This window comes from Ursus americanus, chromosome 10, assembly GCF_024610735.1.
Source record: "Ursus americanus isolate L20-20 chromosome 10, mUrsAme1.1.p, whole genome shotgun sequence".
NCBI lineage: Eukaryota > Metazoa > Chordata > Mammalia > Carnivora > Ursidae > Ursus > Ursus americanus.
In genome coordinates, this window is record NC_142136.1 from 54,826,019 (window position 1) to 54,850,838 (window position 24,820).

General features: G+C 36.9%; 1 protein-coding gene across 4 annotated transcripts; it reads right to left on the reverse strand.

Moving 5' to 3' along the window:
• Window positions 1–892: 892 nt before the first annotated feature.
• Window positions 893–23,096, reverse strand: ESD (esterase D). Of its 4 annotated transcripts, none has more exons than XM_045796803.2 (10): window positions 22,985–23,096; window positions 19,507–19,559; window positions 17,110–17,184; window positions 16,225–16,313; window positions 14,005–14,103; window positions 12,431–12,555; window positions 11,253–11,372; window positions 9,663–9,761; window positions 7,259–7,426; window positions 893–1,104 (listed from the first exon to the last, which is right to left on the reverse strand). In XM_045796803.2, the coding sequence occupies exons 3-10, from the start codon at window positions 17,175–17,177 to the stop codon at window positions 1,024–1,026; spliced, it is 849 nt and encodes a 282-aa protein (XP_045652759.1). In that variant the 5' UTR covers window positions 17,178–17,184; window positions 19,507–19,559; window positions 22,985–23,096; the 3' UTR covers window positions 893–1,023. The 4 variants fall into 4 exon arrangements, with proteins under 4 accessions (XP_045652759.1, XP_045652756.1, XP_045652757.1 ...); XM_045796800.2 differs by having other exon boundaries at window positions 17,110–17,228; XM_045796801.2 differs by lacking the exon at window positions 22,985–23,096 and adding an exon at window positions 20,560–21,006 and having other exon boundaries at window positions 17,110–17,228.
• Between the last annotated feature and the right edge of the window lie 1,724 nt (window positions 23,097–24,820).

The following is a 24,820-nucleotide window of genomic DNA, read 5'->3' on the forward strand; positions in this document are numbered from 1 at the left end:
AGCCAGACTTCATCTATCTTGTTTCAAAAGTTTATTCATTACATTCTTAAAGGAACACAATTTGGTATTTACAAAGAGACTGATTACTTTTCTTGGTGAGCTCACCAAGCTAAATTTCTGCATGTAACTAAAGGAAAATACTGTGTTTACAGAAACAAATTTCCTTATATATCTATTTTCAGACTGAATCTTATTATTTAATTCTTGTCTCTTGGGAGGGTCCAGAAATCAATGTCCACAAATCTGTTTGGCTTAATAGATAAGAAAAGAAGTATCAATGGATTGGGTTTAGGAAATCTGGCTTCTAATCTTAGCTGTCCCACAAATAACTGGGTAACTGGGGAATTTACTTAACCTTTCTGAGCCTATTTTTTTTTTTTTAAGATTTTATTTATTTATTTAACACAGATAGAGACAGCCAGCGAGAGAGGGAACACAAGCAGGGGGAGTGGGAGAGGAAGAAGCAGGCTCATAGCGGAGGAGCCTGATGTGGGGCTCGATCCCAGAACGCCGGGATCACGCCCTGAGCCGAAGGCAGACGCCTAACCGCTGTGCCACCCAGGCACCCGAGCCTACTTTCTTATTTAACAACAAATAGTTATTAAATGCCTATTAGAAGCTAAGTAGTTGCTAGACACTAGAGATAGAACACTGAACATAATGAAGACGGTCCATGCTTTCAGACTTCAAGTCTGGCACAATGAGGGGTTTAGGCTAAATTACCTCTAAAACCCATTCCTGAGTTAGCATTCTATTATTTAAATGGGATTATATTCATATATTCTGTGGCCTGAGGTTAATACAACAATGATTTCCAAATGACCTTGAAAAAGCTGTAAAGTATGAAACATTTCCCATATGAACACTGGTAAAATAACTTTTAAATCATAAGCAGGTTTTACATATTTATTCAGAAAGTGATTCAACAATGGAATGATGCATTTTTAGCACTATGAAATCCAATGTCTTGAAATCATTTTTCCCTTTTCATAATCTTGAACAAATTCTCTTATCTGAAGTTTGTCACGCATTCAGGTATTTTGCATGATGTCTGATGTGATCAGTAATGAAGGTTGCAATGAAGTAGTAGCTATGATCATAACCCTAGAAGACAAAAGAGAGAAATGGTAAGATATTTACCAGTCAGAAACATCAATATTAAGAACATTAAATGTACCTCTCATGTCACTTAATTTTCTTGTAAATCCTGACATTACAGTATAAGGAAGGTTTATAATCAAAAATCAAGCTTATTATAATTGTACTGTACATTTTCACTGAACATTAGAAGAACAGCAAAAATAGGAAGAAAAAGACACATTCTGCAGAGCCTAGTTTCTAGATCCTGCCATTAATATGCAAAGAGAGGAAATAACACATTAATGTATGTAAACAGGTGGTCACATCAACAAGGAATAAAATAATCAGAATTTAAAGAAGTCAGAAACACAGGCAAGAAGTTTCAACTCACAGAAGAAACACACTAACATTGGTAAGATGGAAAATGTTAAAATGTGAAATAAGCACACAAAGACAATACAGGGAAAGAGCAACCACCCACTCAAATGGTTAAACGTTGTTTGGGAACCCAAACACAGCCGTCATAAGTCTAGTTAGGAATTTCATCTCCTACACAATAAAAGCATATCACATCTTTAGTTGAGGAAAAAGGAGTAATTCATTAAACCCTAACACCCCTTAGCAATAAACCACACTGAGTAGTCAGTAAACTATTTTGAAAACTATTCTGAAACAGAGAGAAAATGTAATAAACAGATCTCATGCTATCTGGTTAATTAATACTACATCTAGATAAATGGAGAGAGGATGCTTCCCAGGAGCACCCTCTAAGATCAGAAGATGCTTTCAAAGGAAAAAGAAAAAAATTAAGGTGGGAAGAACCTAAGGAACACCAGGTAATTTGGGGGTGGCCTCCCTTCCAAAACACAATGAAAACTTAAGGTGGAATAAACCAGAAGGAGGTACAAGTCTAAGAAAGATTTTTAAATTTTTAGCTTAGTCAATGGTCTCTGATGGGAGAAAATGGGAATTTCCCTAAGCACTTAAGAAGCAAAAATAGCCCTAATAAAAATATCACCTGGGTTCCAAGGAAAAGGCAAATCCCTAAGGTTTTGATGAAATCAGTAAATGTTCTTAATCTCTTACTTTCCAGAGGTATGCAATGTTATATATCTTGGGAATGGAAGTTAATAAATAAGTTTTAGGTTAAAGTCACCAAAGTAACTTAAAAGCATGATCTTCTGTTTCCTGTGGCCAAATCACAGAAATGACTCTGACATGAATGTTGTCAAAATTAAGACTGAACTTTGGAATTATTTGGTTTCACATTTCTCAATGATTAGATCAGTCCCTGTTAATTAGTTCAATTTAGAGCTGAAGGACTGAATTTCTTATACAGAGAAACATAAAGAAAATCATTTTCCACTCCTATAATTCTTCAGTTGTTATGAGATTAAACAAGCCCATGATTTTCAACCCACAAACCCTAGGAAATGTAGTACCATGCAGCGCCTGCCAGTTTTTACAGATGAAAAGACGTGCGGTTTCAGGAACCCACGGGGTAGCTATGACTATTCTTGTTATTATTTATTATTATCATTTTATTAGCAAAGTCCCAGGGTAAAGCAAAGTTACAATTTGGAGCTCTCAGGAGTGTCCTGAAAGATTACGGTATATTTTATCTAAAATACAAAGCCAATGTCCATAACTTCCACAATGCTATTTAATAGAAGGTCCACCTTTACAAGAAAATAGAAAATGGCCTGTCATGACACAATGAGAAAGATTTTTTTTTTTTTTTTTTTTAGAGAGAGAGAGAGAGAGAGAGCAAGGGTGTATATGAGCAGGGGAGAGGGGCAGAGGGAGAGGGAATCTCAAGCAGACTCTCCACTGAGCACAGCGTCCACTGCGGGGCTCGATCTCTCAACCCTGAGATCATGACCTGAGCTGAAATCAAGAGTCAGACGCCCAACCAACTGAGCCACCCGGCACCCCAAGAAAGAGTTTTTTTTAAATGTCAACTTAAAGGCAGGAGAACACATTTGAACTACTGGCATTCCCTGTAGATAGAAGATGCTTATATAATCTGAGCTACTTGTCATTCTTGACTGGTTTTCCTGTTCTATTTATTGACACTATTCTATGGGGGTGGGTCCTTTCATTAACTTCTTTAAGCTGGTTTGCTATGTTAAGCAGCTTGTGAAATTCCGTATATTCAGTGACACTTGAAGGAGCCATAATTCTGTCTTCTACCTTCCACTTTAAATGGAAAAATCATCAGTAGCAAATTCTCTAAGAGTATAAAAATAAATGAACACATTCTTTCATTCTTCCCTCAGCTCTCAAAAAAGCAGCAGTGCTCCAGCAGCTATGATGAACATTTATTCTAACAGGCAGTGTTTTCCCACACATTTTCCAGACCAATTAGAAAAGCTCAGATATGAATCCCTGGGTTAGTTTCTTCAGAATACAAAGATTGTTGAAAGGTGCTCACTTGTTTATTTAATAAGCACTTCCTGAGAGCCTCTGTGCTGGGTAATCGTGCCGAGCATCAGTGTACAGGGACACAAGATCCCCGCACTTCTGGAATTCTGTGCCATGTTCTTACTATTCTCTATCACCCAGTGCAGAGGCCACAACAGCCTCTGGGTCTTCAAAAACGGCCTGAGACTTGAAGAGGTGGGATAGCCTTGCTTCAATGTTGTTTCTGGAAGTTTCTATTAGGGCACTGAAATCTTTTCCTCACAATGTAGCTTCAATAACTGGAAAGAAGACATATGAGACTTCGGAGTAAGATCTGATCTGTGTATATTATCAGAATTCTGCTATCTAGTGCTTTTTCAATTTAGATTCGCTGAAGCCAAAATAGAAAAAGAAAAATTCTATGAGGTAACAAACTAATATCCCTATGTACCACACTTACCTCTCAATTATTTTTTGGACAGTAGAGTATAAAAATAGACGGTGAGTATTTCACACCAAAAAGAGGTAAATAAATGAAGCTGGGTAAATCACGCACATGACTGTAATAATTTTTGATCTTCCTCCTTACTTCACATACTTACATACAGCCCCTATTTTTTTCAGCCTACTAAGGCTTCACAGCTCCCATTTCATAAAGAAATAATACAGTTCTGTTGTGCTTATACTCAAATGATAAGGCAGATCTGACTCTCAGACCTGAGGTGATCTGAAGTCACTGGAGGTTGGCCTGAAAACCTGAAGGCAGCCTCTCCAGAGCCACGCCCAGTCACGTCTCCTCAGTCGCTCAATTATAACAAGCCTGCACATCGTCTTCAGACTATGTAGTTTGCTCTTAACCTGCCCTTGCCGGAAGGAAAGCGAATGAAGAATTGCGTCTGAGCTAAAGATTGTGGCTGGTAATTTCAATACTTCCCCACTTTTTTTTTTAGAACTGAATGTTTTGTCTTGACTCCTCATTAAATACACCCAACTGTGTTTTTAGTTGCTTAGGATAGAAGCATTTCAGAAATAAATAAGTTGATTTATTTTTTTGCTCCAAGAATTTCATCAGTATTTTACTTCTGTGCTGTTTTTATAACAAACTCCAGAGATTTTTCAGTCTTCACTGGGAGGCTGAAACTCTGTTGTTGGTTGGTAGTAACAACAGAACTTTCTGGCACCGCCTTGTGGGGAAGAGGACGCATCCAGCACAGCTAGTGCCAAGAAGTGATTTGGAAAGAAACATGGTTGATTGCGTTACTTATATAGCTATAGTTAATGTAGTTACACCACTTTATAATCAAATTAGTATTTGGATTTCTCAAAGTTGGTTACTGACTGAAAACATGTAATTCTGGTAAGTGTTTAAATTAACCTAAGAAAATACTATTAAAGATGAATACTCAAGAGAGAACAAGGTATATATAATATATTGGTTTTTGACATATTTTCCCACATGATATATATACACACACACAGATATACATGTAAATATTATATATACCTGTAAATGTATGTAAATAGATATATGATTATATATTATTATTTATAATATATATTATTTACATGATCAAAATATTAGGGGAATTAAAAAAACAGGGAGATTGTTAAGATCTGTTATATAAGTTAGATCACAGGTTATGCATCAGTTCTCCTTGTGTTAGCTAATTCCATCCCTTTGCTCCCCTGACTGCTTCACCTTGCTTGGGAATGGTTAAACTGATGACAGGAGGACAAGTGTTTCCATTCAAATGACTTTGCTTCCAGTTCGGGCTCTACTGTAAACCAGCTGTGTGACCTTAGATATATAATACTTTTCTAAGCCTGTAAAACAGATGGACAGGAGCCATATATGCAAACCTACAGCAAACATGACACTTAATCAGGAAATACTGAAAGCTTTTCCTCTAAGATCAGGAACAAGACAAGCTGCCCACTTTTGCCACTTCTGTTCAACATAGTACTAGAAGTCCTAGCCAGAGCAATGAGGCAAGAAAAAGACATAAAAGGTGTACAATTTGGAAAGAAATAAAATTATCTGTTCATAGGTGATATGATCTTATATGCGAAAACCCTAAAGAATCCAAAGTAGTAAGATACAAAAGCAACACACAAAAATCAGCTGCATTTTTATACACTAACAATGAACAATCTAAAGGGGAAATTATGAAAACAACTATATGATTCCACTTATATGAGATACTTAGAGTAGTCTGATTTACAGAGAAAGTGGAATGATGGTTGCCATAGGTTGGAGACAGGGAGGAAGAGATAAGAATTAGTGTTTACAGGTATAAAGTTTCAATTTTACAAAATACGAAGATGGATGGTGGTGATGGCTGAACATTATGAATGTATTTACTAGCATAGATGTGTACATTTAAAAATAGTTAAGACAGGGCGGGGGGCACCTGGGTGGCTCAGTTGGTTAAGCGGCCAACTCTTGATATCTGTTCAGGTCATGATCTCAGGGTCCTGGGATGGAGCCCTATCGGGCTCTGTGCTCAGAGGGGAGTCTGAGGATTCTCTCTCTCTCTCCCTTTGCTCTTGTCCCTCCCCACCTCAAATAAATACACAAATCTTAAAAAAAAAAAAAAAGGTAAGATGGTAAATTTTATGTATGGTATTTTGACACAATAAAAAAGTTGAAAAAAAACTTAAAAACAAACAAAAAAACCAGATGGACAGGATAGGAATGGTTGCTCATTTGGTCACAAAAGGATAAAATGAGCTAATGCTATGAAAACATTTTGTAAACTGAAATGTACCACATTACACATTGATCTAGATTTATCTGGACATTTATCATCATAATTATACATTTTAGATCAATGTGCCTGACACATTACCCTAGAACATGAATAAAATGTTTTTTAAAATCACTATCATTTGTAATTTACAGTGTTCACTTTTCATCCTGAAATATTTTATGTTATACAAAGCTTATGAATAAGGAATTTTAAAAAACTAAAAGTAGAATTTAATTTTAACTGTATTAGCATTGAGGTAGGTGAGTAGTAGATAGTCAAAAGCCTTTTAGTCAAGGAAAACTTGCAAACCAACTGAAGTTCAGTAATTATTCTTAAACAATAAAAAATACCAAGTAGCACAATGGATAGATTAGCAACTAACTCAAACAGTATAAAGTAACTATGTGTGTGTGAGATAAACCATTCACAGCTTCTGAGGCTAAGATGTGTAGAGAAAGTGAAGAGTAATTAAGGTGGAAGCTTTTACCAATTATTTACTGTGTAAACAGCCGTATGTGTCAAGACAGACGCAGCCAGTAATGCTGCAGATTAAGTCCTATTCAAGCCTGAAACTTGTTATTCACTGGTTCTATAGTGGGACAAAAAACTATAAATACTTTCACTTCTGAAAGCTTTCCTCTTTCTGTGAAATTTGACCACAGGCATCATTAACTTAATTAGACGGCTTTCACTTTAAGTGTCTTGTTATAATTTAAAAAATACCTTACTAGAGGTAGCTTTTCAAATTCTGAAATATAAGGTATTATGGAATCTTGCTTTAAAAAAAATTATTTATTTATAAAGAGAGACAGCGAGTGAGCAGGGGGAGGGGCAAAGGAGAGGGAGACTCTCAAGCACACCCCAGAGCTAAGCAAGAGCCAGACGGAGGGCTCAATCCCATGACCCCGAGATCATGACCTGAGCTGAAATCCACAGTCGGCTGCTTAACCGCCTGAGCCACCCAAGCGCCCCTGGAATTCTTCCTTATAGTTACTTAGAACAAGCTGAGATTTCCTAATACTTGCCTCTTGTAATCTAAAAACAACAGGGACTTTCTTTTCTGTACAGGCAGCTATGAAGTTATCAGGTAGTAACTGTCCATCTGAAAGGAACTGGTCATCTTTCCCTTGATCAATTAGTATGTCCAGCTGAGAACCTGGGTAGGACTTCACAAGATGGGTAGCATCATAAGCCTAGAAAAAGAAAAATATTGAAAAATAAATTTGAAAGTGCCCAGAAAGATGTTCTTCAAAATAGACTGCAGTACAACCAAATAGAAATTTAACGTTATTTAAGCTCTAAGGATGATTAAATCAGAAAAATTCTTTTTATGTTGTCTTGCCTGGTTTTTATTTATAAGGTCTTCAGAAATCTATGTCCCTCTTATAGCCGCTTCTCTACTTCCAAGCAGTTCTGGGCCAGTGGCAAGAATTCTGTATCTCAGCATTCTTCATAGTATAGACTTTTTTGTTCTAAACCTTTGAGGTCCTTAATCACCTCTCAACTCCAAAAAACAAAAACAAAATAGTAATTTTTTTCTTTATAAACCCTTCCACAAATTGAATATTTCTTCTAACTTCCTTATCTTTTTCTATTTCCAGATATTTTCTATTTCAAATAAATAGACTATTTTGTTGCCTCTTCTCTTTGGCTCTAATTCCAGACTTAAATACATTCAGCCTTCTCTTCTGTGGTCTGTTGAATAGCACCAAATGTCTGTTATCCCCATGAGTTTTCAGGAAGATTTAATTTAAATAATCTGAATCATATAAACAACCCCTCAAATTTATAATCTGAGGAGCTGCCACTAGTTACAAGTTTATATTTTACCATCTACCTTTAAGTGTTCTTGAGTATTCATATATATCCCCTAGCTACAACTTCTATGTACCAATCAAGACAAACAAAAACCCAAAGTCTTCTCCTTCTAAAGTATCCTGTTTTTAAAGACGTGCTTTCTTTAATCTTATAAGGAGAGACTGGAAGGGGATTTGTAAAGTCATACTAGTTCTAAGTTCTGTGATTTCATAATTCTGCATGCCCTCCTTATTCCAACAGTAAATTAAATAATAGCCTAATAAACACAACATAATTAAGATAATAAAATCTACTGCCACTTAGAGAAAAATTAGATAATTAGATTCCTTTATAGGTTACCTGTGCCTCTGCCTCTCCCCTCCTTTCTTCCAACCAGCTGGTCTTTTCCTTTTTCTTTCTTTTTTTTTTTTTAAGTTATTCATTATTTGAGTGAGAGAAGAGAAAAAGTGCAAGCAGAGGGACAGACAGAATCCCAAGCAGAAGTCCCCATTGAGTGGGGAGCCCGATGCAGGGCTCGATTCCACAGACCATGAGATCATGACCTGAGCTGAAATCACAAGTTGAACACTTAACTGACTGAGCCACCTAGGCACCCCACCAGTTGGTCTTTTACCCAACACTCCCATCAGAACCTAAGCACCGTTTGGATGTTAAAGGTTATCACCTTTGTGACCTAAGATCTCAAACTCCACATAGGCTCTGCACGGTGGCAAGGACTCCAAACACCCAAGAACATGCACTGTCAGCTCTCAAAGTACCTAATAGTAATCACTTTCTGCATTCTTCCAATATAATACAAATCTAAGCCTAAACAAAACAGAATTCTAATCTAGTGACTAAAGGATTAACCCTCCAATTTGTTAGAATTTCAATGACCAATCTCATATAAAACTAGGATCCATGTGTGAATGACCCTGAACGCACAACAGTAAGACAAAAAAGTTTCTTTCTTCCCCCCACTCAAGTATTCTCTACTTGTTAACATGCACATGATGATGAAGGCATTTGCAAAATATTCAAACTCTTGGCAATGTTTACAAACAGCCTACTTCTGCACAAAAGCCAAATGGGTCTCGAGAGAAAGAGCCATTTTTTAATTTTCATTTTGATGCATCTGCTCTCCTGCTTGAAAAAGCAATCTTGCGATTGGGAATGTTCACATAAATGTACATTACACGATATCTATTTTTAAAGACTTTTAAGTCTGGAATTTAAAAATCCAAATCTGAGAGATGCTGGATTTTGAAACAGATACGTGAAATAATTAAAAGGCCAGGACTCATGCTTGTTGTTGTACAGTTGAGCACATGGTTAATAAGAGACAAATGTAAAGTCAGTAGTAAAATGTGGCATTCTTTGGTAATGTTAATTTAGAAATAAACATAAAAATTAATCATTAGCAGAAAAAAGAATGTAGTTTCAGAACATCCACAATTCAATACAATTAGAAAATAGGGCTTTTTTGTTGTTGATATTGTTATATGTCTATTCTTTTGTTAATTATTTTAGCTCAGGATCTTTCAGTGAGTTAGGAATATGTCTGTGGTGTACAGCTCTTTCAAAATCTGAAAACTTAGGAATGAGTATGAAGACAGCCATCCCAGTACCTACCTTCCATTTACTTTGATCTGTTCCCAAATATCCACTAAAGGCTTTTTTGCCCCAAGGACAGAGCACTGGGTTGCAAATGGGAGCAAATGCCGACACGGACTTCAGAAACAAAGGAAATTTAAAAACAAATTATATTTTGCTAAATCAAACATGAACAAACATTTGCAACTTACTTAAAAACCCAGAAGTTTATTTGCAACTTGCTTGTAACCTCTGACTTGCCATGAAAATACTTGTAAACAATTTTCCGTTGGCTATACGAAGGGCTGAGATTGCAGGCCTCTTCGTGATACATCTTTTGTGTGTTCTATTAAGAGAGCTGTTAGCCATAGGTGCCAACATACTGTAAGGCATTACATTTTCATTAAATAAGGCACAAATACAAGTTTATATTCAGTTTCCACTCATTTTTTCCACCTAAAAGGAATGAGTAGTAATACAGAACAGCTTATACCCACCTTTGCAATCATGGTATTAAATCTGAGACACATTATTTCTCTTAAACAGGGCCAAGAAAGCCCGGAGCAATGCCCTTAAATATTTGTGTTCTACGCACTCTTATTTTAAACTGGATAAATGGCAGAGACAGAATCGTTCAGTTTCAGAGCACTTATCAAAGTATATGTTTATCAATGTCTATTACCTTTTTTTAAAGGACAAAAAACAACTGAATTTGATTTTCTCCCTTGAACGTAATAAACTAATTGCCTTATGTACAAAAAGAAAACAAGACCTTATTTTTAAAAACCTACTGTGAAGCCATGAATTAGTTCAACTTTATAATAATGTCTACTAAAAGAAAAATATTTGGTGCCACAATAAGAAACTGGTATAAGAAATATTTTCATTTCTCACTGGCACACCTGAAATGGCTAAGAAGTTCTTTCTAAGGGAAGGAAATGGATTAAACAAATCTTGAGGTATCAGCCCTGTGATGTTAAAGACAGAAGCAATCCTGAGATCATCACTGCTTCAGAATTTCCTTTTTCAACCTGACGGTATACGGCTCTGCACCGGAGGACATTTTACATATGGGGGTTACTCCAACTTGGCTTCTTTAAACAACAAAAAAGCAAAGCTATACAGTTTCGAATAAATGAATGGAAAGACTGACAGTGTTGTTTTTCAAAAGTTAAGCTGCAATCCACTTTTCATCAGAGGCAATGAGAAGACAGAATACTTAAACTTTTACAAATCATGAATGTCTTCTACCTCAGAAAATCAAAGTCAACTTAACAAATGTATTCCAGGTAAAAATATAAGTAAATGATACACACTGCCACAGTTACAAGAATAACTTTAGGGGAAAAAATGCCTAGAAAACTATAGTTTGAATAGAAGCAATAAAAATTGCTTTATCATACCTCTGGTAGACCAACTGTGATAGAATTCCTTTACTTCTGATTCTGGAGCACAGAATTGTGTGGTCAAATTTAATACTCTTCCCCTACAGTCCCTTGAAACTCCCAACACTAGAAAAGTTTAGTCCCAGTACTATAAAATAACAATATCCTAATTTCACTTTTTGAAAGTTCCTAAGTGGTATTATCCAAGAGAAATGCTTGTCACTGAAAGCTTTGGTCATCTTACTTTGTACTTTCCAGGATTCTTCAAAGCACAAATCAGAGCTCCATGGCCTCCCATGGAGTGGCCAAAAATAGACATCCTTTGGGGGTCCACTGGAAAATTGGCATTAATGAGTTGGGGAAGCTAGAGAGAATTTAATATCGTGACAAAAGATAAGAAAGAAACAAGTTTAGACTTTTTCAAAGTCATATAAAATAATTACACAATTAACACTTCCAAATCACAGTCTTACAATACTATGAACTAATAAAGATGAAAGAAAAACCTCAGGTAGACAAGGATTATTAATGTGCCACTGGAGAAAAGCAATCCTTCTCAGAAAGCAAATTAAAGAAGATGATGCAGAAAGAGCCTTTAAAATGTCTTAACTTTTGGTCTAGTAATTTTACTACTTGGCATCTATTATAAGGGAAAAGTCCTTAGGGGAAAAAAATTATACATAAAGACAATCAATGCAGTAAAATTTATTGTGGTAAGAAATATATGTAAGTATCCTACATTAGGAAACACTAAATTATGACATATGACAGAATATTATGCAATCGTTAAGGCTATGTTGCAAAAAGAATATTAGAAAATATCTATTTTATACAACTAAAAAAAGAACAAGATAAAAAATTTTACAACTATATGAAAACTGGTCATACAAAAGAAAGCCTGGAATATACCAAAACATTGTTATTATTTGGGGTACAGAATAATGGGTGATTAAAATTTTTTATTATTGTTTCTGGGTTTTTATGATATACATATTAACAATTAAAATCATATAAAATTTAGAAAAATGCATTTATCGCATATAAATATTATTACTAGAAGCAAAGATTTACCCTTATCCTTTCTAAGTAGGTCTTGGTTAATAATCATAAAATATGTCTGAATAACCCAGCTGCCAGAGTGTTTTTATACATTGTTTTCTTTGTATAATCTGGGTAGTGCACACAGGTATCAATATAATTATTACCCTCTTTAAAATTGTACTTAACATTAATTTAAACTGTAGTAAATAAGGCTACCATATAAGAAACTTTAGAATATTCACTAAGACAATCAATAAATATGTACCAAGCAGATTTAACAATACCATACCCTGGTTTAAAACTCTCAGGACTAGAAGGATTTCGTGTCCCAAACCAAATTATTGGCCATCATCAATTAATACATACAACATAAACTCTTACCTCCTCAGTTACGTAAGAGTACATTCTGTAGTTCGTTTTCCAAGGATCTTCAGTGGCATCCACATAAAACCCAGCACCGGTGCCAAAGTCCCAGCTCTCATCTTCTCCTTTAATATTGCAGCCACCTATCAAGGAAACATCCTGGGGTTTCATCTACTCCACAGTAATGACCCCTGTTTAGTAATACCTTTTGAAACGAATCTGAAAGTTCATTTGCATTTGAGCTATTCACCAAACATGGCAGTTCTCCGCCTTTTGGGGCGCGTACTTCCTGGCCCTCTTGTCCCTGAATGGGGCCATGTGACTAGTTCTAGCTAATGAGGCGAGAGAGGGAATGCCCTTTCATGGGGGAGAATTCACTGCTGAGGTGAGGCACATTGGCTTCCTCTGTGGATGACGGGCCCTCCTCTATATTCTGCATATATGCTTCTTCACTGTTTACCTGTCAAAGGACTTACATCCTCTCTCTATTCTTCCAAAATATGTTGAGATTCCTTCCCTGAGGACCTGTCCCTATTATCAACACTTCTTTTCTTCTTCTTTTTAGAAGGAAAAGGAGAGAAATGCTTGTGCTCAGATCACTACCTTGCACTGAAAATGTTTCCTTAGGTACTTTGGAATCACTCCATCATGCTTCCCCTATTTATTCATCCCCCAATGGGATTTTTATATAATCTTTTACAATTTATTAGGTTTTATTTTATATGCTTGCAGGTGGTTAAAAAGCCAACCACTGAGACTGTTAACAGAATTACAGTAATACATAGAGTAATTACAGACAAATGACCTCATCCAGGAACATGGCACTTTTCCATTTATTAAAATCTTTAGCAAATTTTACATTTCTTTTAAAAAATAAACCTTCATATTTTAAAAGTTTATTCCTAGGCATTTAATATTTTTGATAGTACTCAGAATTAAATTTTTTATTACATTCTTGTGAGACATGTCCGGCTTTGGTGTATTAGATGTCCTATGAAAGGAAACGCACTACTTCCTAAGGCCAGCCATTTATCTTCCAGATAATTTGAGCTGCCATTTAATAAATTCCATTTCTTGACACTTCTAGGGTCACAAAATAATCTCTGATGGACTGAGTTCTCAAATATTTGACGAAACGTTTCATTTCTCTAATGTAAGCATTCTAGTTATTTATATTAAAATCAATACATGTTAAACTGTATGTTTGATAAAGAGCAGATGAGAAAAGACATAATTTTCATATGACAAGACAGTTTACGTATGGGAGAGAAATATTTTTATGCATTTTGGCAGTAGTGCCAAAATGATATATTAATCAAGTTGCTCAGTCTCTGTTTTGAAGTGTCTTAATCTATAAAATGGGAATAGCAAAATGGTCCCTTCTCGTAAGAGTGAGGTCATGAGTAAACTTCACAGTGAGGAAAATATATAGCACAGTATTTTAGAGTCATGATATCATCTCAAAGATTAATAGAGATAATAGCAAAAATATAAAATAAATAAAAAACAAAATAATATTACATTATATCACTTATAACTTAGTCTGAAAGATTTATATTTTTACAAAGCACCTCTGGACTGAGAACACTTACGAGGGCTGGTATCTGGAGCAATGATGACAAGGCCGTGTTCGGACGCAGCTTGATGATAACCAGCCTTTGATATAAAATTTTGTTCCGTGCAAGTCAAACCTGAAGATCGGAAATAGTGTTATCTCATGCTACACTCTGGACGGTTTATAAGATGTAACCCTTTTATAATACAGGAAAACAAGCTCATTTAGTATTATTAAAACACTTTTTTTTAATAGAAATAATTCTAAAGAAGACAATAAAGTTCTCTTTCTCATAAAATTTACAGTAGTATTAACCTAAGAACTGTCTTAGGTTAAATGCTCTCATAGCTGTCCTTTCAAAGTCACTCACTAAAGTTTTAATTATTGAAATCCTTAGGACCAGACAGATATATTTGGTAATTCAGAATTTTTCAAAGTGTAGAATGGCAATAGAAAGCAAATGTTATATCAACCCCAGTGGGGTGTTGTCAAACATGCTAATTAAACATGTTACCATTCCTGCATCAAAGCATAAATATTCACATAAGTCATCATAATACCATAAATAACTTATTTTTTACAAATATATGAGTAGTCCTCAGCAACAGAATCAGCCTGATCGTCTTTGTATTCCCTGCCGATTTAAGAGAGAAAGGGTCACCATATACCTTCCTTAACTCTTCCGGCTGGTTTTGCCACTTTTCCTAGCTATAGCCTTTTGAGTCATGTGATAGACGAGATGACTGAATCCTCTTATTACAGGAGAAGGCCAAGAATAAACTGGCAATAGATGGATGAGCTAGGTACCACCTAACCCAACACCCCTTTTCCAGTGGCCAATGCTAAATATCCCACTACTGCTAATTAGCGACATGAAAGCTTACTAGTACGTGCGATGCGGTGTGAATTAACTATGGAACACTTTTATAGTTTGTTTATCCTCTAGCAGCCAGCACAGGGACTTATGAAATGACTGCTAATGAAGACTAAATTAATAAATAATTTCAAGATACAAAGTTACAACTATCACTGGATAAAACTGTTACAAGAGTTCATGTTTAAACTGTTAGGATATACATACTTCCACTAGTCCTGGCAGGAGAACAAGGTCCTTGTTTGTCCACTATGTTCCTTCCCAGTACGTCTTCTGGAGATACAGGTGCCACATGATGATGGAGGACTACCCCAAATACTAATAAAAGGTCAGCGGTCTTGCTGAGGCAAGGTAATAGTGTAAAAAGATTTGAAATCCAAATCTGTTTGGATTTCAGACAGGATGTGATTCTAAGGTCATCTTCGGCTACACAATACTGTTTCTAAAACAAGCATGCAATTTTGTTCTTTTTGCTTTTGGCAATACCCAGTGCTCTTCCAGCAAAATCAGTTTGCTTTTTTCAACCACAGAAATGGGCTGTTGAGTTACAATCAGATAGGCACTTAATTTTTACCTTTTATTTATTTTTATTTTTAAAATTTTTTACCTTTTGAAATGAAATGTTTATTCTCATTTTCAACGACTGTATTTGGGGCTTATCCTTGGTAAAACATATGTAAGAAGGGATTTATTAAAATCAAAGTTATAAGCAATTTTAAAGTAACAAAAATAGCACTCTATGACATAATTTGGTTTCTATCAAGTATCTCCTTATGTTTGCTTCTAAAGATAAAATGCCAACAACATCTTGTGAAAGAATTAGCAGACAGCTTCAAATTACTGGTGGCAAAACCTTACTCTCTCACAATCCAGTCTATAGTCTTTAATATTCACCAATGAAGAAGCTTTCGTGTTCTTTTGTGATTTTCCAGACTGTTGCCAGAGAAGACTGATGGAGTCCAATTAAAACATTGTAAAGAAGACTATAAGAAGTTACTTGTCTGTAGTTTCTAATTAGTGTATCATGGGTGTTCTGGTTTTACCTAATATTTTTCTATTTGAATGGTAAAATCTCTATAAACTTCAGAAATTCTTAGGTAGGTACAAATTAAGTAAGTAACTTTTCTAAGTTCTTGCCATTGAGTCCAGAATTTTACATTCTCTGTTAAATTACTTGGTTTAATTTTAAAAGAAGTGATATAAATATAATTCAGTAGGTCTGAAATTATTCTCAAGATAAAGTAAGAGTAGACTATAAGAGGCTTCTAAAGTCTTTTATAAATGGCTCAGCAAGCACACCAATAAGTCAAGATAAAAGAGTAAGATAAAGCAGTTAAAAAGAAGAAGAAACTCCTTTCTAAAACTCAAATGAATAACACTTACCAGACAGCCAATACAGTGCAGGGCATTTTCCAGTTTCTGCCTTTGGTGGTAAGTAGACAGCAAATTTCATTTTGCACTTCAGTTCAACACTGTAATTTTAACAACCATGACAAAAAAAATCAATGCCTCTCACTGGTTAAGACAGAAACAGAAAATAAGTGATTTAATGTCCAAAATAAGTGATTCCACCAACATTTAAGGAATATACCTTGGCCCTTAAATAAAGAATGGGGCCAATTTATGGGGTGCCTGGGTGACTCAGCCATTAAGCGTCTGCCTTCGGCTCAGGTCATGATCCCAGGGCCGTGGGATCAAGCCCCACTTCAGGCTCCCTGCTCGGCGGGATGCCTGCTTCTCCCTCTCCCACTCCCCCTGCTTGTGTTCCCTCTCTCGCTGTCTCTCTCTGTCAAATAAATAAATAAAATCTTAAAAAAAAAAATAATGGGGCCAATTTAGCATAGTGCTCTATTAAGCAACCTGGGTCTTTGCTGTGCATGGCACATAAGTCACTGGGGGGGAATAAAATAAAATAAATGTAATACCCTCAATATGGCACTAATATTGCTAAATGAAAAATTGTTTTTGTTTCTAAAGAGATGTATGAAATAACAAATCAGCTTTTATGAAAAATGAATTCTAAAGATCTTAAATCATATGTTGGTTCACAGGTGCTGAAATGTACCACCTCTTTAATTTGTTCTTTGTCACTAACATCTTATTATAATCACTAATATCACAAATGAGGTAATTTTGATAAAAACCACAGGTATTTTTCCATGTAAATGGTAATTTGTGCAATAATGATCTTTCATGGGCCTATTTAAGGAATCAAATAGATGGAAGCAGAATGAGAGATACCTAAAATTTTATCTTCTTGGTAGTTACCTGTCATGTTCAAAAACTTTCTGCAACCCCCCAAAGCACTTGTTGCTGGAAATCTGCTTCAATGCCATTCTTCCCCTATGATTGAAGATTAATCTCATTAATTTCTAGAACATTAGTTCCTGAAAAATTTGAAATAAAACAGTTTTCAGATAAATTATCCAACATACAACTGTTTTCCACTGAGAATATTTTTTTTCGCTTGCTCATTTTCTCTGATAAATAACATTAAGAAACTGACTCACTTTCATGTACACACTCATACCTGTTATGTACTTCAGGAAACTTTAGTACTCTGGTAGGTGAGTACTAATTTATCCAGTTGGTTAACAAGCTTTTTGTTTTTTCTTTTTGTGGACTGCCCCAAATTTTTTTCAGAAAGAGGGAGAATATAAACAAGCTACTAATTAACTACTTTAGCTTAGAAGAACAAAAACTGTTAATAGTTTACCTGTCAACTGTAACAAAGGAATCAAAGAATTGGGCTTACTGATTATGGCTGATTTTTTCAAGTGGGAGGAAAATGATGTCACCATAACGATTTGGTGACAGTAAGTGGTGACATTTATTGAGCACTTACAGCATCATAGCTGCTGTGCTGTACACACACCCAGATCAAATTCCTCGTCTTATGAGAGTTCTTCTGAGAACGTGATGCACAACTTTTATCAACAACTCTCCTTCTAAAATGAACTGACAAGTAAAACATTAGTGAATTAAAAGTGCAGCTCATAGATGGGAGATTTTGAAGTTTGGTAATTCTTTTCTCTCAGACAGATCTTTTAAATGTTCATAAATAATTTTAAGCTTAAATGTTAGAATGCCATACATTATTAATTTTTAATAATACAAAAAAAAAAGTCAGTGAACCATCCTTATCAGAACTGCCTGTTCAGCAAAGAGGAACCAGACTCTTCTGATGTGTATCTCTCAAGGAAGGATTCCCTTCCCCTCCTTATTATAAATCAGTTAGCCGTACACACTAAATAAAAAATCCTCACATACTAGGAACAGGTATTACCACTCTCGGGGGCTTCTCAGTGAACATGTTCCACATAATTTCTACTAACATTCTCAGTTCTACAGTATGCTGATCGGTTGTGGTGTTAGGGTTACTCTAAAAAAATACATAACGGGGCGCCTGGGTGGCTCAGTCGTTAAGCATCTGCCTTTGGCTCAGGGCGTGATCCCTGCATTCTGGGATCGAGCCCCGCATCGGGCTCCTCTGCTGGGAGCCTGCTTCTTCCTCTCCCACTCCCCCTGCTTGTGTTCCCTCTCTCGCTGGCTGTCTCTCTCTGTCAAATAGATGAATAAAATCTTAAAAAAAAAAAAAAAAAGTAACAATAATCTTAAAAAGTTAATCTTGGAAATGTCTTTGCAAAATTCTAAATAAGATTAGTTTTAATCCTACCTTTTAGTAATTTCCTCAGTAAATCTAAATACTTAGCTTTGCATTGTTGAGCTGGGATTTGAACCAGGAAGCCTGACATCAGAACCCCTACTTTTTGTTGCTATTCTCTCCTGCTTCTTTGGAAGGTCTTTATATACTCTCTTTTTTAGATGCTCTGAGATTGACTAAATTTATAGGATTAGGAGATTATAGAGAAATTACCTTCTCTTCACAGGTTTATGCATTTAATCTATAAGAGATCAATTCTTAACAAACTGCTCACAAATGTTATTGATTATTGATTATTAACTTCAGCTATTCTTGTTCATGATCCCAGCTTAAATAATATACTGACACAGAAAGACGTATAATTTTAGCATACATACATGAGACCAAGGAGTAGAATTTTTTTTGCTGAATTATTCTATAAGGATGTCCTGTTTTCTTAAATTTAGAAGGGCTATGTCTGCTTTCCCAAACCATGGCACACTGAGCATATATCTAGTACATAAGAGATAACTAATAATAATTAACTTCTGACTACCAATTATGTGAAAGTTTTAAAAATCAGCTTGTCCTTCACCTTTTTTGTTTTATACTTAATGATTTTTTTTGTAAAGCATAACTAGTCTATTTCTTCTGCTTTTTTAATGTGCTTTAATTAAAATTCAAAATCAAATACTTCCCATTTAATCAGAGAAAACCAAGTTAAAATGCTGTGTTTTCAATTGACAGAAAGAGCCGAAAAAATAAAATCAAAGCTTTTGAAGTTTTTTCCTCTAGCCACCCATTTTAGAAATCACCTTCGATTACAACTCAAGATAAAAGTTACACTCAATAAAAATATGACATAAGCTAAGAACTAGATACACTATATGAAATAATACACTAGGTGATTACATTCTTCATTAAAGTTTTTCTATGTGAGAAATAACATATTTTAAACTTAAGTTATTAGCTTTTTCATCCAACTTTCAAAGTAACACATAAGAAATAAAACTTAAACTTACCTGATCAGTTGCTATTTGCTTTTTTGCCTGCACCAAAGGATAGACAGATGATCCTGAAAAAAATAAAAAGACCAACTGGTTTATAAATAGGACATACTTTTCACAACAGAGGTTATACAGACATGTGCAGGGCACAACACATTCTGAGCAATTTTCTCTTCTTGAGGCAGATGACTGTCTGCCTTGGATAAGGCAGCATGGCAAAAGCAGCTGAGGGAACAGCATCACCCCATCACCACGGCCCTTAATCTAATTACCTTAATACCTATTTTGCCACAAGGCAGGATGTTCTGTCAAAAACTTCTGCTGGACTAAGATTCCTATGAAGAAAGTTGTGTTTTTTTTCTCTTTTTAATTAAATAGAAAAAAAACGTTTTAAAGTGTAATTTGTTGGTATGAGATACAATCAACCGCTGAGAGGAAAGAAACCAGGAGTGGGGACTGGAAGAGTAGAAAGAGATAGATAGCCCAAACCTGTCTGGCTAAAAGGTGTAGAGGGACCGTGTCTCGCAGGGAGAAAGGAGGGAAGAGAAGAGGACTTCAGGACTGCTGGGCTGACAGGCTAGAAAGGAGAACTGCAGGGAAAAATGGGCTTAGGAATGACGGTGAAGGGACTGCTGCGACACTGTAAGAAATAAATAGAAACTTGGACATATAGGCCTGTCAGCATCATTTATCTGCCGGATGTCTTATTTAGGTTCTTGGACATATTTTGTAGGAGAAATGTAGTGAAAGAGTGGGGAGAACAGCAAAACACAAAACAGATCCCTCTCCCAAGAAAAACCCCAAACAAAAGCAAACAATTTCACAGTGCCAGTGGGTGTTACACAATTTTTCTAGAAAGTCAATGAAATGAACATCAATATTCTTCAGAGAAGGTTTTCTCAAGTGCACTGCCAAGCCAATCAGGTAAAAACTATCAAAGAGAAATCTTTATTCATGAAGTATCTGTTCCCCCAGAAAGCCAACTTGTCAAATCTTAGTTTTCTTTTCTTTCTTTATTCAAGCTAAATGCCATCCTCCTCCAGAAATCTGTGTTCTTTATATGTTTACCTATTCTTTTCTTCTTTTGATGAGTCGCAGAAGGTCTCGATCCCTTCCTGTGTTTTTGTTCCCATTCTCTGTGATTCCTCGGACTTTGGTCCATTTCTTCACTTTCAGGGTGTCCCACTCCACCTGCTCTTACAACCTACATAGGTCTCCCCAGCATAATCAGATTATGGCACTGCTGACCATCACGTCTCTGTTCAAATCCTCTCTTCAGAGAAAACTCTTGATCTGGGTTCTTCCACTCCTTCCCCTTGTCCTCCCATCTCCCTTTCCTTTTCTCTTCACATGCACTCTTTCCCTAACTCCCATTCCCTATGTTTGAACCACATTTTCTAGGTGGAAGAATCTAAATCTGCCTCTCTAGACCTAATCACTCTCAAGCATTAGTAGCAGAATTGAAATGTCTTGCTAGACCCTTCTACCAAGATATGCCACCAGCTAGTAAAACTCAACACACCTAAAACTAAGTGTTGGAGCACCTGGGTGGCTCAGTTGGTTGAGAGCCAGGCTCTTGATTTCGGCTCAGGTCATGAACTCGGGGTTGTGAGACTGATCCCCATGTGGGGCTCCGTGCTGGGCCTGGAACCTGCTTAAGATGCTCTCTCTCCTTCCCCACCACTCTGCCTCTCAAAAAATAAAATTAAATGTCTATCTCCCACCTTCAAACCATTTTTTTCTTTCCTTTTCTTGCCTCTCTTTTCATCCATGCCTGTCTTGCCCAATCTATGTGTGAAATGTCTTAAAAGTTACCTCTACTTTGAATTCCCACTGCCACCATCCTAATTATACAAAAAAAAAATATGAAAACTTAGGCTCCTACTTTCTTTCCTTCTTGTATGTCCCACTAAAATCAATCCTGCATGGAAGCCGAGGGCTTTAATACATGTAACTTACTGCTTCACGGATACCTAACACATTACATATTCAGGCCTAACATGACATACATGCAACTGTTAGTCATTGTCATTTATTTTTTATTTGATTTTAAAAAATTGTAATAAAAAACACATAAAATTTACTGTCCTAACCATTTTTAAGTATATAATTCAGTAGTGTTAAGTATATTGTCAATTTTAAAAACATGGTTAGCTTGCCCAAATAACCAGCAGAGGAGAAACCTTGGCGATCTCCACGCTGCTGCTACAGGTGTAGAGGGAATCCCATTCACCTAGTGTTTGAAAATCACTAAACCATTGAAATGAAAAATAATGTAACTATTTATAATTTTTTTCAAGTTCGATGCTATCAAAACTTCATAAAATTGAAATAAAGATGAATAAAACTCCATATATATTTTGGTCACTTTTTAACTGTGTACAAGCCATAGTTTTTTCTCCTTCATAAAAATTCACATGGCTGGCCCATTTAGAAATTTTTAATCCACCATGCAGAAAAAAATATAGCATCCACAAATTCCAAACACCTTAACTTGGCTCTCAAAATTGTTTTCAATGGCCCCACGTTAGTTTTCTGGCCAAACTTTCTATTATCTTAAGTCACTCAAACTCAATTATGCAGAATCCAAGTATAGCCTGGATGTTTCTTTTGGGTGGCTTGACTCAATGCCATGGTGTAACAGCTTCAGAGTGGGCTCTGGAGGCAGACCCTTCAGTTTCACATTCTGGCTTCACCACGTACTACTACTACATGACTTTAGACAAGCGAGGTAATATTTCTATGGCTCATTTCCCCATCTATAAAATGGGGATGTAAATTCGATCAATTTGATAGGGTTGCTCCGGAGACTAAATGAGTTAATTCATTATTGATTTTAACACTGAAGGCTATGCATACAAATGTTAGTTATTATTATTCCAGCAACCTCGAAGTCCCCCCACGTCCGCTTAAGGGCCAGCTCCTGGGCGAGGCCATCAGGGAGTGTGTTCCAGCCCCCTCCAGAACTCGGACAGCATTTACAACACGGACACACTAACAAAGCTCTTGCACGTGCCTTAGCAGGTGCGGGATCCCAGGTCCGCGGGGCCCTGAAACGCGCGCCTGCCAGGGCAAATACGGCTTTGGGCTCTGTTTCTAACTAAACGGTGCACAGCTACTTCATGCGCTGGCGATCAGGTCAAAGGGCGCGGAGAATCTGTGCGAAATAGAGCTAAATAAACGTAGCGGGCTCGAAGATTGCAGGCCCGAGCGCCCAGCGTTACACCTATTTGGAAGCTCAGGGAAGGAAAGGGATTCGGGCCTACGCCTGCGCCTGCAGCCAAGGTCCTGGCCTGGGCGCCCCAGCCCTTGCAAGGCCTCCAGAGTTGGCTTGGTCGCGTTCGGGATCTGGGCCGCAGTTCCCGCGATCAAGCCTGCCGGATTCGCCTCTGGCCTCGGCGTCAGCCCTGACCAGGCCCCGCCGTGTCGCGGGTGCAGCCGGAGCCGCAGACGAACCGAGGACATCCAAGGTTCTGCCCTGACACAGTCTTACCTCTGGGATTGACGGCGGCTGGGAAACGAGCGGCAGCCGGAGCGGAAGGGCACGGGCGAACGCTTAGGGTCGCCCAGCCTCGACCCCGCCCCCACCAGGCCCGCCCTCTATCGGGCCCGCCCACTTCCGGGTCCCACCTCCCGAGTCCCTTCTCACTGGCCCCGCCCAGCCGCAGCCCCGCCCCGGCGGCTCAGCCGCCCTGGTGCCACCCAGCCTTATCAAACGCTTCCTGGTCCAATCCTCTTGCGTTCCTCCTCCTGCTGGTCCTGGTGCGGGCTACTCTGTCAAGGACGAGCCAGCGTCCCGCACCCCCACCCCCGGACTCAGGCTCTTCCCAGAGGCCCGAGGTCTGGCCCCACTTGTGGAAAGGATTTCCAAGAAGTCTTTGAACTCATTTTAAAACAAGATTATATTATCGTGTCTGGGAGCCCCCATTCCCTAAATCTTTCCAGTTCATCTACTTAGCTGGATTTAAACAAGCGTAATTTTTACTTTTATTTTTTATTTTAATTCCAGTGTAGTTAACATAGCGTAACATTAATTTCAGGTGTACAGTGTGAGCCAACAGTTTCATATATTGCTCATCAAGAGAAGTGCTCTCTTAATCCCCTTCACCTATTTCACCCATCCCCCCATCCACATGAAGCGTCATTTTTAAATCTCCAGTGCCAGACCCATAGGAGGAGACACACTCCACCAATGTTCCCTTTTCTCCCTTCTCTCAATACAACTTAGTTGAACTAATAGTTGCTGGTTGATAATTTACAGCAAATCTTCTCTTCATTTTTTTTATTTTTTGACTTGATTTAATTGAACTGATTGTGCATGTACTTTGCTTTTTGAGAAAATTAAATGTGACCACAAGAAGCTTTTTTTTTTTTAAACCAACAGCTAGACTGAGTGTAAATGATACAATCTGAAAGGCAGGACTAGTTTCATGGGGGTGCAAGCCATAGAGCAGGGTCCTTATCTCAGAAGGACCCTGCACTTGGTTTAATTCTCTACTTGGTGTAATTATTTCCTGTGCCACATTGTTAGTAATTTTTTAACAAGGGGTTCTCATATTTTCCTATTGCACTGAGCCCTGCAAATCATGTGGCTGATCCCGCTGAAAGGCTTGGTAGGTGAAATGACCTGTGTGGGCGCTGACATTACAAACATGGATGCCAGAATTGGTCCTGTGGCCCATGTCCATTTTGCCATAATGACCTGTGGACTGACCTAACCTGTGGACTGAACCCGCGGACCTGTGGATCAATTGAGACTCAGTCCAAAAATAATGTTTATCTAATCAAAAAGATTGTATTCTGAGAAACTATTGAAGTGAAATTTTCTTTTTGCTTTCTATTACTTTTAAATATAAATCATTGAAAAGGGAATGTTCTTCAAACTGATTTTCACAACTAAAACAGAATACCCAGGTTTGCAAGTTATTCAGAACTGATAGGAAATATTTGAAGAAAGCTAAAGGGTGTTTATTTAATAAAATGATTGCTATGCGGTGCAGACCAGCCTAACAACTGTGAGCATGTAGTCTTTTATGAAAGTGTTCTTGTGTCACAAATACAGTATGATAATAACCAGAACTATAATTTCTTTTACTCAGCATAAATAATATTACAACAGATTCAGTTAATTTGTTTCTTCTTTGACATATTTTATATATATTCATACATATATATTTATATGCATGGAAACAAAGTAAGCTGAAATCATAAATTAAGGTTGATGTTTCTAATAATGAAACTAGTATTAAAAATGGATGAATATTAACTACTTAAAGAAATAGACCAAAAATTATCTGTAAATATGTGGCTGAGAAGATTTAAGGACTCT